Genomic DNA, 16381 nt, shown 5'->3' with positions numbered 1-16381 from the left:
CATGGTTTAGTGGGTGACATTGGTAGTAGGGTGATGGTTCGACCAGATGATCTTGGAGGTCAATGAATCTGTGATTCTGTGGTTCCAAGACTCATTAGCAGTGCAGGAAAGCTGCTAATTGGCTAGCTCGACATGAGCCAGCAGTGTGTGCTTGCAGCCCAGAAGGCCAACTGTGTCCTGGCCTACACCGCCAGAGGTGTGTCCAGCAGGTGGAAGGAGGGGATTGTCCCCCTCTGCTCTGCCCTTGTGAGGCCCCACTTGGACCACTGCGTCCAGGTCTGGGGGCCCCAGCACAAGAAGGATGTGGAGCTGTTAGAGCAGGTCCAGAGGAGGGCCACAAAAATGATCAAGGGGCTGTGAAGACAGGCTGAGGGAGCTGGGGATGGGGAGATGTTCAAGACCAGGTTAGACAAGGCCTTGGGCATCCTGATATGGTGGGAAATGTCCCTGCCCATGGCAGAGGGGTTGACACTGGATGGTCTTTAAGGTCCCTTCCAACCTAAACCATTCTATGATTCTGTGAAGACGTTTAGAAGTAGGCCACAGACTAAATGCAGTACTCAGAGGAGACCATAGAAATCTTTGATCTAGAAAATGTTTGCAAACAGTATTTTCAATAGTTTATTTTAGCCCTGTCAAAACCTCTCTGGATCTTTCCTCAAAATCGTCATGGCTTATGCTCACCCCCTTCATGTTACTCATCCTTCAGCCTTGAGAGGTCAGTCCAGTCTCTGGGGGCCTATGAAATGAGTCTCCTTTGCCTCCAGGGTAGCTTCTTCAAAGAATTGCTTTCTCTCATATTCCTGTAGACTTAGGAGGAGCTTTCCTGAACAACTTCAAAGATATTTTCCATTGTTCTTCAAATATCTTGTTATCCGTAAAGTGCAACCATATTTTAGTATATTTTAGTTTTGAGAAGAAAAGAGTATTTCCATGAAAAGTTATTTCAGAGCAGCTCCGTGCAAATCAATATAGCATTAAATTATATAAAGGATCATATCTCAGTGTGGACTCTGGACCAATTGCCAAGTTATCTGTTCCAACATTTTAGAATTCAGCTTATCATTTTATTATAGTTTAAAGACCTCCCTTTTTTTTATTGCCAAAAACATACTTAAGAAATAAAATGCTTTAACTTCTCCAACAGTTGCATTTAATTTGAAGGATCTAGTAAACATTACCGAAGCACAGCTAAGGGAAGTCCCTTATGGCTAATAAAAAATTGGTAATAATAGCAGATAAATTTTGGAGTTTTCATAATAGATTATCTAAAAATCTCCAATGCAAAATGTAAAACAAAGTAGGCCCAGACGCTACTGTATAGTTTTTAAGCTATCTTCAGATTCTAGGGAGAATCTGAATAAATGTAATGATTTTCAAACTATTGATGGTCTGGCAGAAATGTTGCTACTTCTTTATCCTATTGTTACCAGTATTGCTGTTAAGAGTTTCAGAGTGCATTTGGTAGGTTTTTGTACATTAGTTAGAAGATCTTCTTACCTCCCAGTAGTTCAATTTTAACCATTTGGACAGTTTCAATCCATTCAAACTGTCTTTTAGCAGGAGGAAGTGTAGTAATTTATTCTTACAGGGATGTTGTGACTCCAACACTCCCTTCTCTTCCTGTTGCTTGATCCAATGTAATTAAATAATAGATTTCATTTCATAACTTTGCAGTAGCAATAAAGAGGAAATTATGTTCAGAAAGCATGTTTATTTTTTTTTCCCCAGCCTTTTCATGGCTTAAAAGTGATTCCTTCTCTTGGTGCAAAAGTAATGTGAAACAGCCTTTTCAAACTTATGTCCTTGGGAGATGAATGTTAATTAAAGAATGAACATTAAATAAGAGTTAGGAAATCAGTGCCATTTTTCAGACACAAATATCTGTTGTTCAGATTTTACATTTGTGCTGCTTTGTGTTGCTTGCTTTTCTTTCTCTGAGCAACAGCTCTCTTCTTTTTTGTTTCTTTCATCTTCCCAAGAGAAATATCTGTTGTGTTCATGTTATCATTTGTACAACTTGGATTTTTGAAGCTTAGAGAATTAGGTCAGAGGTTGGTCTCGATGATCTTGAGGTCTCTTCCAACCTGGAGATTTTGTGATTCTGTGACAATTCATATAAGTAAAAATAATAATAATAATAATAAAAGGAAAATACAGCAAAACAACAAAACAGAACTACAGAAGGAACTTCCTTACCTCTTATTTTTTACATGAAAATAGATCTACCTTGGACTGCGCCTATTGTTTTTATGAATTTCTCTCTATTTTTTTCTTTATCTTGGATTAGATTATTGGGAGAAAGATGCTCTAGATTTAGGATTTCAAAGTTATTTTGAAATGAACTTGAGGGAGATTTATTGAAATGAAAAAGGAAAAAAAATCTTAGAACTTGCTCTTTCTCATAAACATTTTATTATACTTCTGATTATACTGTGTCCCCATTGGCAAATGTTTTTCCCTAAAATTGAAGAACAGGCTAAGACTTTATCTAGTGCCATAATGTGTACTCCAAATATGTTTTGCAGTTGGAAAAGCATTAAAATCAAATGATCTTTTTTTTTTTTTTTTTTTTTCTATTATTGTTTTCCCTTTCTTTTGATATTTTGGGCACATCATGCACGATATAGATTTGTACGTCTGTCAGAATTCTGCAGGCACTATAACTTACCTTAGGCCTAGTAAGACTTGTCCAAAACACTCAAAATCCTGTAAACCAGCAGCCATCACCATGCATTATGTTTCTCACTGCTTATCAGAGCAGTCCTGTAACATTCTATTGCAGTCACCACTCAAGCTAATAGGCTTTTATTTGGTGGACACATTCATTTGATCAGATGCGAATAAAAATAAGGAGAAAGACCAATATGAATAATTTCAGGTAAAATCTTTTCACCTACAGTCTGCCACCAATAACACAGTTTTTCCAAGTAAGAATGTAACAGCATGTCTCTTCAGGGCTGTGAAAAAATTTAGAGTTTTCTAATAGGAAAAGTTGCCATTTTGCATTTTTTATTGAACCTGAATCCCTTTTTTCCCCCTTCTGTCTGCTAGTCTAGATTTTCCAAACAGTGTCTTATTTATGTGCTTTATGGGATTAATTTTTTAAAGTATGTTTTTGTCCTTCATTTTGAGGTGTTTGAAGAGATTTTTTTTTTCTGACTTTGCTATCGGTTTTGCCAGAGGATCAAGGTCTTGTCATCTCTATATTCAGAGCAGTGATGGGTGCCTAGCTCTTCATAGACTTACTTGCTTTGCAGTTCTTTCATTAGCCTGAGGCTTGTTCTAAGACCACTTTATCTCTGTGCCTGGAATAGGTAAATATATGTCTTATTTTTCCAATGACAAACTGTGAAGCCTGATTCCAATTTGCTGTCATGTGGAAAGGAAGAGTATTTATTTAGTGTCCTGGTGAAACTAATATAAGTCAATGATTATTTTCCTGTGTGAGCAATGTAAGGATGCAATATTTAAACAAATGTTAATCTGCAGCAATGGGAGAAAGAAACCTGTTTATATTAGATGGTCTCTCAATCAACGGGGAACAGTCATTTTCTGCTTGCAGCATTGGAAACTGCATAACAATAATCCTGAATGGTGGTTTGTTTTGGAATTTGAAACCAAAGGACAGGAAGCTGTGGGTATAATGTAAACCTCTGCTGGTTTGCATACTACAGGAGTATTGGAGAAAGAAAAGGAATAGAAATAATTGGTACAGAGGAAATAAGTCTGAGTTGATACACTAAATATCAGAAAACTAATAATTTCTCCAGTTCTTAAGGGTAAATTCTAATTGTTGGTTTGTTTGTTTTCCCCAAAGGAACAGCAAATGAATTTATTGCTAAAAAGACTACACATTCTTATTTTTCAAAAATAACATTTCATAGCAAAAAGGCATTGGAAGATGTAGCTTAAATTGAATTAATACTTAAAATTGAGATTCGCAACTTGGTATAGCTATAGAGATACTTTACTTCTATAAAAATTAAACAACTAGTTCTGAAAGTTTGAATCCAAATGTAGTAAGTTTTATTGCAATTTCCTCAGAAGGACCAGTATTTATTTAGTTTTGATATAGGCAAGTTTGATTCACAGTTGTTTCTCAGCAATGCCTCTGGTTCTGCAGAAGACTATACCATCATTTTCCTTGGATGGTATTTTTCAAGCTGATTTTTTTCTTTCCTATAATTAAAACCAATCAACCAACCAACCAACCAAAAAAACACACTAGATTAATGGTTTCGAAGTCTATTTTCTTTCCTGCTGTTATCAACAACAGTGAGAGAGCATCAGCAGTGGTCATCTCCAGTAGGATACCAAGTTTTGAATTAGCAAAGCCTATGTAGCTGCTGAATAATTTGACCATATTAAAATTGTATTCAATGAGTCTAAATGCTTTTCTGCATTTAGAAACTTTATAGTTTTAATGCTGTTTGTATCATTTCACTTAGTTTGGTCAGTACAGCCTACTATAAAAATCAAGTGTGCAATAGAGCTTCTATTGTTTCGTGGAGGGTAGAAAAATTATAGATATAAAATCCTGGCCCAACATGTTGATTTTGGAGTCAGAATTGAAAGAAAGAAAAATAGGAAAAAGTCATGCCTGAAGCTTAAGTTGAAATGTAGTTATTGTTCATAAATGCATTAAATTATTTCCCTGTGTGATAGAAAATGCAACAGCAAGATCTAATTTGAGGAGCTGAGCTTACAGTATTTATGAAACAGAGGTTAAATAAAAAATTATAAAAAAAAAAGAAGACTGCTTTAAAGATCATCTTTTACAAATAGCAGTATTAATTTCACCATTTACTTGGAAATTTCATTTCCATATTCAATCTACTTAATATTAGTCTTATAATCATACAGTCTTTAATAGATTCAAATCTTCACTTTCTGTAGCAGAGCCTAGGCTATTGGACTTTAAAAATAAGTTATCATTCCTCTAATAATTGTACCTGTTTATCTTTTAAACAAAAATGGTTCAGAGTATCAACAAATGGTGCAACAAAGGTGAGCTCCTGCAGCACAGTGTGTTTTCCTGTCTGCTCCATTCCATGGGCAGAGGCTGGGCAGATTTCTAAAAGCTGTGTACATTTTTCTTGTCTCTGTCTTTTATTTTTATGTGCTTAGAAGGATCATATTTGACACATGGAGAACATCAGCTCAAACAACAAGGTACAAAAACAAGGTCCAAACATAAATAAATAAACAAACCTGCAGGAAAACAAAAACAACAACAAAAAAAATCCAACTTTTTATATAACAAAACACAAGCATGTGGGTTGTCAGTAGAATGAAGACAGATTGTAATGTCAAAATTAAACTAGATGATTAATTTGAACAAATGGGAAGAACAACAAAATACCTTTTCCTTCATCATGCTACTCTTCAGAAGTTTCTGATAGCAGCAGTATGGCTAAGAGGTCCAGGAGTTCACACTGACCAATCTGAAGGCGACTGAGTAAAGGGCTGTTTTCTCCCATGACTGTTAGACTGCCTGACTTTAGATTTATACCTTTCGTTACCTTTAATGTCAAACCAACCATTGTGTATTGGACCTGTAGACAATAGGTCCAACCTGCTTGTTGCTGGAGATCCTTTGGGGATCCTTTGGCATTTCCAGCTCCCAGCTCTTTGGGCTGCCTGAACGCTGCAAGCCAAAAGCCATCGCCACCTGCTAGAAGGCAAGACGAGGCAGTTGAGCGTGCTTCAGATATTAAACAATAAACTGATTTTGAAGGAACAAACATAACAAATGGCACACTTGAAAGAAAGTTCTCTGTGAATTTCAGGGAGTGAATGGTCATGGGATATGAACTAACATTTTCTTACCCTCATGATCCATATATACCAAAATTCACTGTGTACTAAGTAAGACAATGGGATTTTTTGAAAATTTTGAGGCTGAAGCCTCAAAATGGGATGCAAAGGTTAATCTGCTTCAGGTCTCTCATTGTCACCTGGTGATGCATTAAATGCTCTTCAGTAAAATATACCTAGACCTGAAAACATACCTAAGGATGACAGAATTGATAGTCTTTTCATGTGCAGGTGATGGTTTTATGCTTTAGACAGCTTGAGGTGATTTAGTCATGCTGTTTAACCCTTGAATGGTGATCCTAAATCATTGCCTTGTAGAGTGCTCTAATAGACTCCGTAACGTGATTACCCTCTCAGGATGCGTGAAGTGCAGAAAGCTTGTCCCTACACTGACCTTGGGGAACAGAGTTTGTGTTTTTCCTGTGTATGTCAGGATTAGAGGGTCAGGTGTCAGAGCTAGATGTATGTGAGATGTTATAGGGAAATATTTAAGTGAAAAATTTTAATCATATGTTTAATTACTTTCAAAGAGGTATTGGGACATTTGGCTTAGAATACATTTACAGCACTATACGTAAACTCAGAATTTCTATTGGTATTTTTATAGTTGCATACTTTTGATATAGAAAAGATTAGGGAAAAAAAAAAAAAGGCATTTAAATGCACATTTAATAACAAAACAACCTTCCTGCCTCAGAGAAATTTTCAGCCAGGTGAACTATGTTCTAATTTTCCTCTATAATAAAAACAAAATCATAGCTCTTGAAGCATTATTCTTGGCTCTCAGCAGCTTGAAGGCATGCAAACATTACCATTTCGTCTCCATTCTACAAATTAACTGGAAGGATTATGTCACAATGTAGTGTGTTTGTTTTCCAGCTTTTTGTCTGTTTGTCCATCAAGACGTTTTTGTAGAAGTATCAGTGATTGTTGACTTTGGAGGTAGGGGAAGAAAAAATAATTAGGAGAAAAAGCAGACAGCGCCATTGAAGTAACTGTGCTTCTGTCATAGGAGAATGAATGCTCCTTTCAACAAATCTATAATTTGCAAAAGTTGCAAAAAGAAAATAGCCGTAAGGTGACTGTTAACATACTTCAGTTCATCCTGCCAAGAAAGTTAACTTCATAAAGTCATTAAACCAGTGATTACATTTTAAAATATTATTCCCCTGCCATTTCTTCTTAGACTTTAAAATATAGTTACTGTATATACTACTTTCTTTGTAATGTGAAAAATTGTAAAATACACTTATTTTTCATAAACTCCTAATTATTAACAGAGCTATTTGTGCTCCTATAGTGAAAGTCATTTCAACACTTCCGTTATTTAAACTTCACTTTTAGGGGTTCATAATTTGGCTGTAAAAAAAAATAAATTCAGACTCTGGGGTCTGAAATATTGTTTGCTGGTATTGGGAAGTTTAGCCTGCTTTTCTTTAAGAAACTAAGAGATTTGGATTGCTTACTCTTCTTTAAGATAATCCAAAATAAGGTATTTTCTGGACTAAATAATGTTAGTCATTACAGAATTTAGCAAAAGCCACAGAGTGTGGTGGAACTGCTGCTGCCCCATATTCTGGGACTGGTACTCAGTAGAGCTGAGGCTCGAAGAAGGAGACTTGTGGGACCTTCTTGCCATGTCTCCACTGCTGCTGTTCCAGAAGGGTGGCTGTAACAGCATGTGGGGAAAGTTCCCTCAGCCCTGAGAGAATCTTTTGGAGTCCCTGGCAGTAGACCTACTGCTCTTGAAGGAGGAGCCCGCAGTGCTTCCACTGCAGCCACAAGCCAAAGACCTATGGACATCAAGGTCGTATAGCTGAAAATTGCTTTCCTGTGATGCTGAATGCTCAAGTGCTCTGAGGTGGATCATTTCTTTGGTGCAGCTTCCTCAAGTCCCCCTTCATCACATAACACAGCCGCGGTAATGACTCAATGAGGCCTTCAGCTCCGGAAATTAAGGAATCGGGGCTTATTGCATATTAATGGCAACTCCGGGACAGTCAAATAAGACAGTTTGTTATAATACTAATTATAGCCAAGCACTCATGTTGTGGTTTGAATGAGTCAATTATGTGTGTGTTAAAACTATAAATACATCTTCCCCCCAACCTAGACTGTGTGGTACGTAATTTTTTTTTAATTGCCTGGATACATATTTACCTGAGCGTATCCTGGTTTCCCAGATAAATATGTGTACCAATGCAGAACTCATTATGGTCTGTTTGGATAAATAATCCATATTTTATAACTGTACAGGAAGTAATTATTTTCCTATTTTGCTTTCTTTAAGCCAAAGAAATTAAATGCTGTGGGTTCATTACTTAAAATAAAATAGATGCAAAAGTCAAGGTAATGTGAGAATAAAGTTTTCATTGTTTTGGTAGAAACTGAGAATATTATTCCAGATTTTGATCTTGTGTTTAGCCCAGAATAACTCCATTAAAATAAACAGTGTTATTCAGGATTTACTTAGATGCAAATGGGACGTGAATTTGGCCTCCTATCCTTAATCCCCCTTACTTCACTGGGAATTCCTGCCAGTAGCTTGCACACGATCTTTGCTTTAAATGACATTGTCAAGTATTTATCATTTGGAAAAATAAGGTATTTCAGCTGCATGGAGAAATTAACTGTTACGAATTATATAACAAGAAAATTAATGTCTTGTAATATGGTCGTATATAGAATTATAGAACTGCAGAATGGTTTGGGTTGGAAGGGACCTTGAAGGCCATCCAGTCCCAACCCCTGCCATGGCAGGGACACCTCCCACCAGCCCAGGCTGCCCCCAGCCCCATCCAGCCTGGCCTTGGGCATTGCCAGGGATGGGGCACCCACAGCTCCTTGAGGCAGCCGTGACGGGAACTCACCACCCTCCTTCCTTATATCCAATCTAAACCTCCCCTCTTTCAGTTTAAACCATTAGTTTAAAGCCCCATGCATTAGGAAAGTAGAACATACTTTGATGGCGGCTATTTCTGCCATTGTTTTATCTGATATTGGGAAGAGTTGTGTTGTGTTATCACTATGCCAAGGTCAGTTTTTATAATTCATTTAAGCTTAGTGGAACCAAAGTCAGCCTTGGCATAAATCCGTTAACTGCAATAGATTTACACCAGAGATGAATATTGTCTCATTCTTGGAAAATTTATTTTTATCCAACTCTTTATATTTTATTTTAGAAATATAAGTAGCCTGTGTACCCTCAAACTAATCAGAATAAGAAACAGTTTTGCTTATGCCAAAAAATAGAACTATCATTTTTCACATTCTTACATTTTTCAAGTGAGTTTCAAGTAAGATTATATTACTGTGACTTCTGAATTCCTGAAATCTCTCTGGTCTTTGTGACTGCAAGGGCCAACAGTGTTTCAAGGGGAAAATCTGAAACTCTTCCTGCAGTATGTTTTGTGTTGTGCATACTAGATACAGTTCACATTTTGTATGCATATGATTAGTGTGGAAAAAAAATTAATGTAGTCCAGTATTATGATTTATGGACTGAATCTTTTGCCCACTGAACACTTGCCAAAAACAAAATCTTTCCCCCCCCCTCCTCCTTTTGGATATTAGAAACAGCTACTGTTTTTGTTGATCTTTTTAACTTCTGAATAGGCCTATTTCAAGCCATAGCAGCATGGGAGCTCAGATTAATAATATACTTATTCAGCCAGTGATACTGAGTGAAACCATTGCTAGTGTGAGTACGAGGGGTAGGATTTCTTTAAATTATTTTCAGGTGCATTCATGCATTTCTGAAAGAAGACTATAGAGATATTTGAAAATAAATGAATTTTCTGTTTACTGATCATGTTACAGGTGTGTATGAGTTTTAATATCAAGAATTTAAGATGTCTCTTTTTGATAGCTTTTGTACTGGGATCACAAGTCCATCCATCAGATGGTTAACAGGGACAAGAGCAAAGAAATGACCAATTCCAACCTTTTGCACAATGTTTTTAAACCTAGAGGAAAAGGTGAATTCCATGGTGTGAGGCATCCTTTCTAGCGCACCTACTCTACGGCACCATCCTGAGTTAGCACCAAAGGATAGGGAAGGAGCAAATCCCATTGACTTCTCTTCCAATTTGGGTTTGACCTCCTTAGTCCAGCACTTTGATAAGCATCAGCTTGTGCAAGTTTGGTTTCTAGTCTTGGATTGCGCTGATGTGATATGTTTGTGTGTAAGCGAGCCCACCTTCCTCTAAGTCACCAGCCCTGCACCTACTGAAAGCTGAGTCCAAGGCTGATGTGTTCAGTCCCTTCCAAATGGATTTTTGCCCTTTATAGCACAATTTGAGCAGTTTGGGGCCTTGAGAATCATTGCCATTCTGACCGTCACGATAGAGGTGAGGACAGTTCTTTGCTTCACACTCGTTTTGCTGCCACTCATAAAATTTGGGGGCATTCATTGTTCAATCCCATTTTAAATTTACCTTTTTCATATCTGAATGGCTGGATCTGCTCAATAGGTGTTTTTTCAATTATTTTAATAGAGTCAGTGGTTCCTATCAATTCATTTGCTTTCTCTCAAATGAAATAAGAGTATGCCTAAAAACGTCTTCATGTGGGTATGGTTTGTACTAATGATAAGTCAAGTGAGATAGAGTTTCTTTCCAAAAATACTTAGGTAAGCTGTTTAAAATTAGTATTTGTTATTCTAAAAAATTGTGAGAGGGATCAGCCATCCTTCAACAGTTGCAGATAAAGTGCTATGGCAAGAATTTGGCATTTTTACATTGCCTGAGAGAATTATATGTTCATTTTCTGGGCTAATGTGGTTCAAGGAAGAAAAAAAAAAAAAAAAGTAATGCAGTGCTTTTCAAAAGTGATCATTTTAAATATAAACAAAAAAAGCTTTTGCTTGAGATTTGTCAAAAGTCTTTCAGTCTTTTTGTAAAATTGTTATTCCGTTTCCCACTAACAAGAGCAGAGTGAGTGACACCTTTGAGAGTCCCAGCTTGTGTTTAAGTGTATAGCTTTATTTTGCTATGTACAGCCATGCAAAAATATTATCTGAACTTATTTTAAAAACCTAGTGATTTTTTTTTTTAACACAGAAACAGCCATCCTAATTTATTTGTTTATTTTAGTTACAGCAAGCAGCCGAAGTTTCTCAGCTGAGAGGAGCTCGAGTCATCTCTGCTGAAGATCTCCTGTTCCTAATGCGCAAAGATAAGGTATATGTCTTATATATATATAAGACAGCATTTTCTTATTTGACATAGTAAGCTCCTTATCTTGTTTTAAAGTGTTTGCTTAACCTACATGAAAGGAATCCATGCTCATGAATAACTTCATTAAAAAGTACAGCTGTACTGCAACTGTATTTTGTTCTACATAGTATAATAATTGCATAATAAGTTAATTAATTCTCATTTTTTTCCAGTAACTTCAATTGCAAGTAGATTTTTTTCACTAGCATTTGGAGTGGGTAATATACATTAGAACTCAAAACAATTTCTTAATAACAGTATAAAGATTGATCCTTATCTTTTATATTCCTTTTATGTCTATAAAAAACAATTACTCTAATTTCCTCCTATTTATGCAGAGTGCAGATGCAGGTGTCATGTTTGACAGTGTAATCGTTACATTTTCTTTGTCTACATTGTCAGTAAATCCTGTCGTGCTTTTTCTCTTAAATATTCTTCCTGCATCTCACTAAAATCTCCAAATTTAGGTATGGCATGCTTTCTGTGTGAAATATGTAGAATAATTTAAAAGTAGTAATTTTCTATAAGAACATTAAAGTCATTTTTTTTCTTCAAATTTCAGAATCATTCAAATACTCTTAAAAACAAGCTGTTTTTATCAACATTATTCCTTCTTCCTCTGTCTCCTTGCCTTGTCCTCCCACCCCCTTTCTTCCCCACTTTTGTTTTTCTTTCCTTGTTTAATCGGTGAAACCAAATGACCAAAAACATATCCAAATAAATAAAACCCTAGAACATGAAAAACAGTTGTCATTACTTTATCTGACACAACCAGTAAGGGTATATTGGAAATAGTGGGTAATATGGACATCAAAGTTCATGGAAGTATGCATTTGTAGGTTTGAATTTCCAAACAAAGCAAATATTTTGGAGTGCCCTAATGAAGCCTCAGTTTCAGCTTTCTGAAAGTGAAACTCATTGCTTTCTCACAGCTGGCAAACAAGGTACCAAGGAGCTCAAATAAACGCCTTGTTGTACTTGCTATATATGGATTTTCTGCAGAATTAGGAATTATGAACATTATAAAAATATATTTACTGAGTATCATATAATATATTTGCATATTTGTGTTATAAGTTTAATCTAAATTAAAAATAAATCTTTATGATACAAACTAATATTTTTTTTTCTCATAGAAAAAGCTTAGAAGACTACTGAAGTACATGTTTTTTCGAGACTACAAATCTAAAATTGTCAAAGGCATAGAAGAAGATGACATCATTGAAGGTAGAAAAACTACTTAATTTGGGAGTGGGCTGATACTTTATAAATGCCCATTTGCATTACTTCAAAGTTCAGTTTTTCCATCTAGTATCCAAATTATAAGCAACACTGCTTAATGTTTTAACTCTGTTGAAGTTAAGAAACTGGTGCTGATTAAAGGGCTAATTGATTTCAGCATGTGTAATTTAAATGTGTCAGCTACTGTGTGCAAGGGGGAGCTGCAATTGAATGGACATTTGTTAAATAATTACCAAAAACTTTTGTCATGTTTTACACAATATACCATAACCTGAAGTCATTTAATACAAAAGGACCTGGCCTTGGTTCTGGTATTGTTAAACATTTTATACTTCAAATCTGTCATTTAAAGACTGGGAAACACTTTTTTTTTTCCATTCCATGATGAAGTCATAGTTTTATAACCAATGCATTTAAAGGCAAAGCTCTTTGAATTAAGAAACGTATTAATTGGTATCATTGCATTTGCTGGTATAAATTTATGCCACTGAAGCGAAGTTCTATTGATTTATATTAATAGAAGCATTCAAAGTTAAAATTTATCATAGGAAATCTAAATCTTACCATATTTTTATTACAGTGTCCAGCTATATCCATACAACACTTTTGTATTTAACTTATTTCCTTTCTCAGAGCCTTTTATTTTTTTTTCTCCTTACAATGAATTCCTTGTGTTTAGTTCCTGTGAGCATCCACGTTGATGTTAGGCAAACATTGTACTTCTTACTTTAACTTGGTCAATGTGTAGATAAGTTTGTCAACTCATTTGAGATTTAATTTGCCATTTTATTTTCACAAAACATGAAAGTATATTGTTTCATGGAAGCAATCTGGCAGTATAGCTTCCTACCTGACAGCTTTCTTTGTAATGCTAAAGTTCATGTCACCAGTTAAAACAAATAAACAATTTTCCTAAATCATTTAGATCCTCATGAAATGCTTCTAAACACATTTCATCTGGGAATTAAAGATTGCAATTTCTAGCAGGCTTTGGCAACTGAAGTCATCAATTTTATCATGTGAATCTAGTGTCTTTATAGCTGTTACCTTGTTTAGAACAACAGAGATCAATCACCTTGCCCAGGGTTCTCTAGGCTTTACTGTTAAGCAATGGTCCATCATCTGTGGAGCTGTATCTTAATGCTTGTGTTATGATTTGCTTTAGGTTGTAGGTAATTAGTGTATTTTGGTGTTGTGTGTGTGCTTATGAGAAATCATGTTTCCTCCATACGTTACATTATACGAGTTTTTATGCAACCAAAGAATAGTGGTTTCTTCTGCAGCACTGTGGGTTCTTCAGTGCAAAATAACAATACATGAGCTAGGTTTTTCTAGATCACTAAAAACATTAGGTTGTACTAGGAAACATTGAAGAGGAGTTTTTACTACAGTGCTCCTGGACTACAGCAGTGACTTCATCTTGGTCAGGTAGCACAGGGTATATGGGGAGGACAGTAAAAACAGGCCTTTTCTGTAGAGTGCATCTAATTCTAAAAAATGTCCCTTCCAGGGGACATTTTGCAGTAGCCAAATAACTTAGGTTTGTTGTTCTTTGTTTATCTTTGTTCAGACAAATTCAACAGCAACAACACAAACAAACGGCAGAAGCTTGCTCAAGACTTTCTCAACTCCATTGACCAGACAGGAGAGCTCTTAGCCATGTTTGAAGATGATGAGATTGATGATGTTAAGCAAGAGCGGATGGAGGTAATTCTTTTGTTTTACTGATATCCATCTCCAGCAGAGAAAACTGTGAAATAGTTCATACATCATGCTGGTCTGATGTCTTTTTTGTGCTGCATATTGTATCATTGTTATGTTTTTTCCTTTTGCCCAGATGGTCTAAAGGAATCCTATTTCCATATTTTTCCTATTCCTTCAAATGTTTCCTGATATCTAAGCACACATGCTGAGAAGGAAGATTATGAAAGGGTAGTTATGGATCTTTCTGTCTGTCATGTATTTGTATTTCCTTTCTGCAGAAATCAGATTCCATTTAAAAACATTTCACATGTATCTTTCACAATTTCTTCTATTTTTCATTCTTTCTCTCATTAGAAAATTATGCCTAAATAGAAGTTGAAGATTCTTGTCATATAACACAGTTTTTGGAAAAAAAAAGAACAAAAATGTGTTTCTGTGCAAACACACTTCAGTAAATGCTCTTCTCTCCCTCTCACTTTCAAGTCCTATTTTCTGATATATGTACATATGAAAAATTATGTCTACATTACAGAATGCAGTACCATATCACTCTTAAAAAGCTAGCTGGGATCAAGAAGCAATATAACTGTGTTAGCATGGAAATCTGCAATAATGGTTTTGGTACCAGTTTTGCTTGGTTTCACTGAAATTTATCTATACTGTCAAAAGGCACTGTGTCATAGGAAGTTGCTGCATGGACCTTGTGATCCCTATTTAAAGAGCATCTTCTTGAACGTCGCTTACTCTGAAGTATTAGAAAGATCCAAAGCCTGTATCTAGACTAATTAATAAGTCGGCCAGGATCAGTTCTCTGGCCCTGAAGGCAGGTGACATTGGCTGGCTTGGGTTCCTATGGTTCAATTTTCTTTCCACACAGAACAGGCTGGCCCTGTCCACAGTGAATATGGAGAATGCTTCATAGCCCCTGTTCTCGCGCAGTTCCTAATAACGGCTTGTGTGGGCAACTTGTTGTCGAGGGCAAAACGGTGCAGAATGTCTGCTTACAATTACACACTAGTGCTTGAGCCAATTTCCATAGTTTTTAGTCAGAGGTGTAGGATGCATGGCTGCTGGAAACTTTCTGTTTTTAGAGTGCTTTTTATGCTCTTTCAGTACTAGAAGTTGGGTACTTTTCTGTGATGAGGTGGCTGATGCATTCCGTAATATTTGTCTATTTAATATTTGCCTATTTAGGCCACATTTCACCGTAAGGATTCATGGAAAATTCTGAGTAAGAAATAACCTGATTTTTATCCTGCTCTTTCTGGGACTTACCCAGTCATGTTTTCCTTTCCTTCTCCCCATTACGCTTACTCAAAATCTAATCAAAAACGCATTCTATCTTAGCATTTGGTCTAGGAACAAGTCTCGTTTGTCCGCAGCTGAGAATCAGTGTTGTAGGGCAGTTGTTCCCAACCACTGTTTGTGTTTTGGAAACTGATTCTTTGCTTTGCTTTGCTTTCATACATATTTATTTGTGCAAAATGTTATGTTTTGCATAAATGCAGGCACATCTTTGAGCTCATATGCACAAAAATACATAACAGCACCATTTTGAATGAGTTTGTTATGTGCTTAACTTTCTGTTATTCTTTACATTCTCTTCTGTCATTCCAGTGTTGTGTTTTTTTGTTTTCTTTTGTTGTAAGTTTAAAAAACTACACAAGTAACTAGAAATATGAACTTCCCTGTCCCAGACAAGGACATATCTCACTTTCTCACTTTCTGTTTGTCAAAGAATGCATTGCTGTAATAAAATACTTCTCTTTCATCTGATTACACATCTTGTTTTTCTTCACGTGAGTATTATTCATGAACTGTAGGGTATCTATATTTAAAAGTAATTCTTCTCTTTATTCTTTTACTTTATTACATTTTGTGAACTCTTGATCTGTTTCCATGTTAAAAAAAAAAATCAAGATCTACTTATTTTAGAATAGATCCATAAATTATATACACGTATGAAGTCAGTACTGTGGATTTTCTTTCTTATTAATTTTTCAGTGACAAAACATGAAACATTGCTTGAGACATGCTACTCCAAAAGTTTAATATATTTTTGGCTTTGTTTTGTTTTGGATTTTGTTGTCACTTTGAGGTGGGTAGAAAGGAATCAAATATAGTGGGAAATGTGATCCAGTCCTAAAGGAAGAGTTGTTAGTGGATGGGCTAATCTAGTGTATCCTACTTTCTTTGTGCAGTAGATTATGTTTAATCCATGGTAAATTTTGGAGGAAATCCAATAGACACTTTAAAAATTCTAACAACGTTCTTTAAGGAATTAGTATACTTAAATCATGAGCTGTGATCTAAAGGCAATGTTCCTTTTAGGTATCAATTACCTCAGAAATGTGTGGTTATCTTGGTTTGGACAACTGCAAATGATTTCAGTTCCACTT

At 35.8% G+C, this 16381-nt stretch overlaps 1 protein-coding gene across 3 annotated transcripts in view; it reads left to right on the top strand.

Annotated features, from left to right (window-relative positions):
* Nucleotides 1-16381, top strand: part of SUPT3H (SPT3 homolog, SAGA and STAGA complex component) — a 276406-nt gene that overhangs the window by 174594 nt on the left and 85431 nt on the right. For all 3 annotated transcript variants that reach the window (XM_032184842.1, XM_032184843.1, XM_032184841.1), the window contains exons 4-6: nt 10914-11000; nt 12173-12263; nt 13849-13985. In XM_032184842.1, coding sequence (XP_032040733.1) covers nt 10914-11000; nt 12173-12263; nt 13849-13985 — 315 coding nt within the window. The remainder of the gene's footprint in view (nt 1-10913; nt 11001-12172; nt 12264-13848; nt 13986-16381) is intronic.

Source organism: Aythya fuligula, chromosome 3, assembly GCF_009819795.1.
Source record: "Aythya fuligula isolate bAytFul2 chromosome 3, bAytFul2.pri, whole genome shotgun sequence".
Taxonomy (NCBI): Eukaryota; Metazoa; Chordata; class Aves; order Anseriformes; family Anatidae; genus Aythya; species Aythya fuligula.
This window is presented reverse-complemented; position numbering and strand designations above follow the sequence as displayed.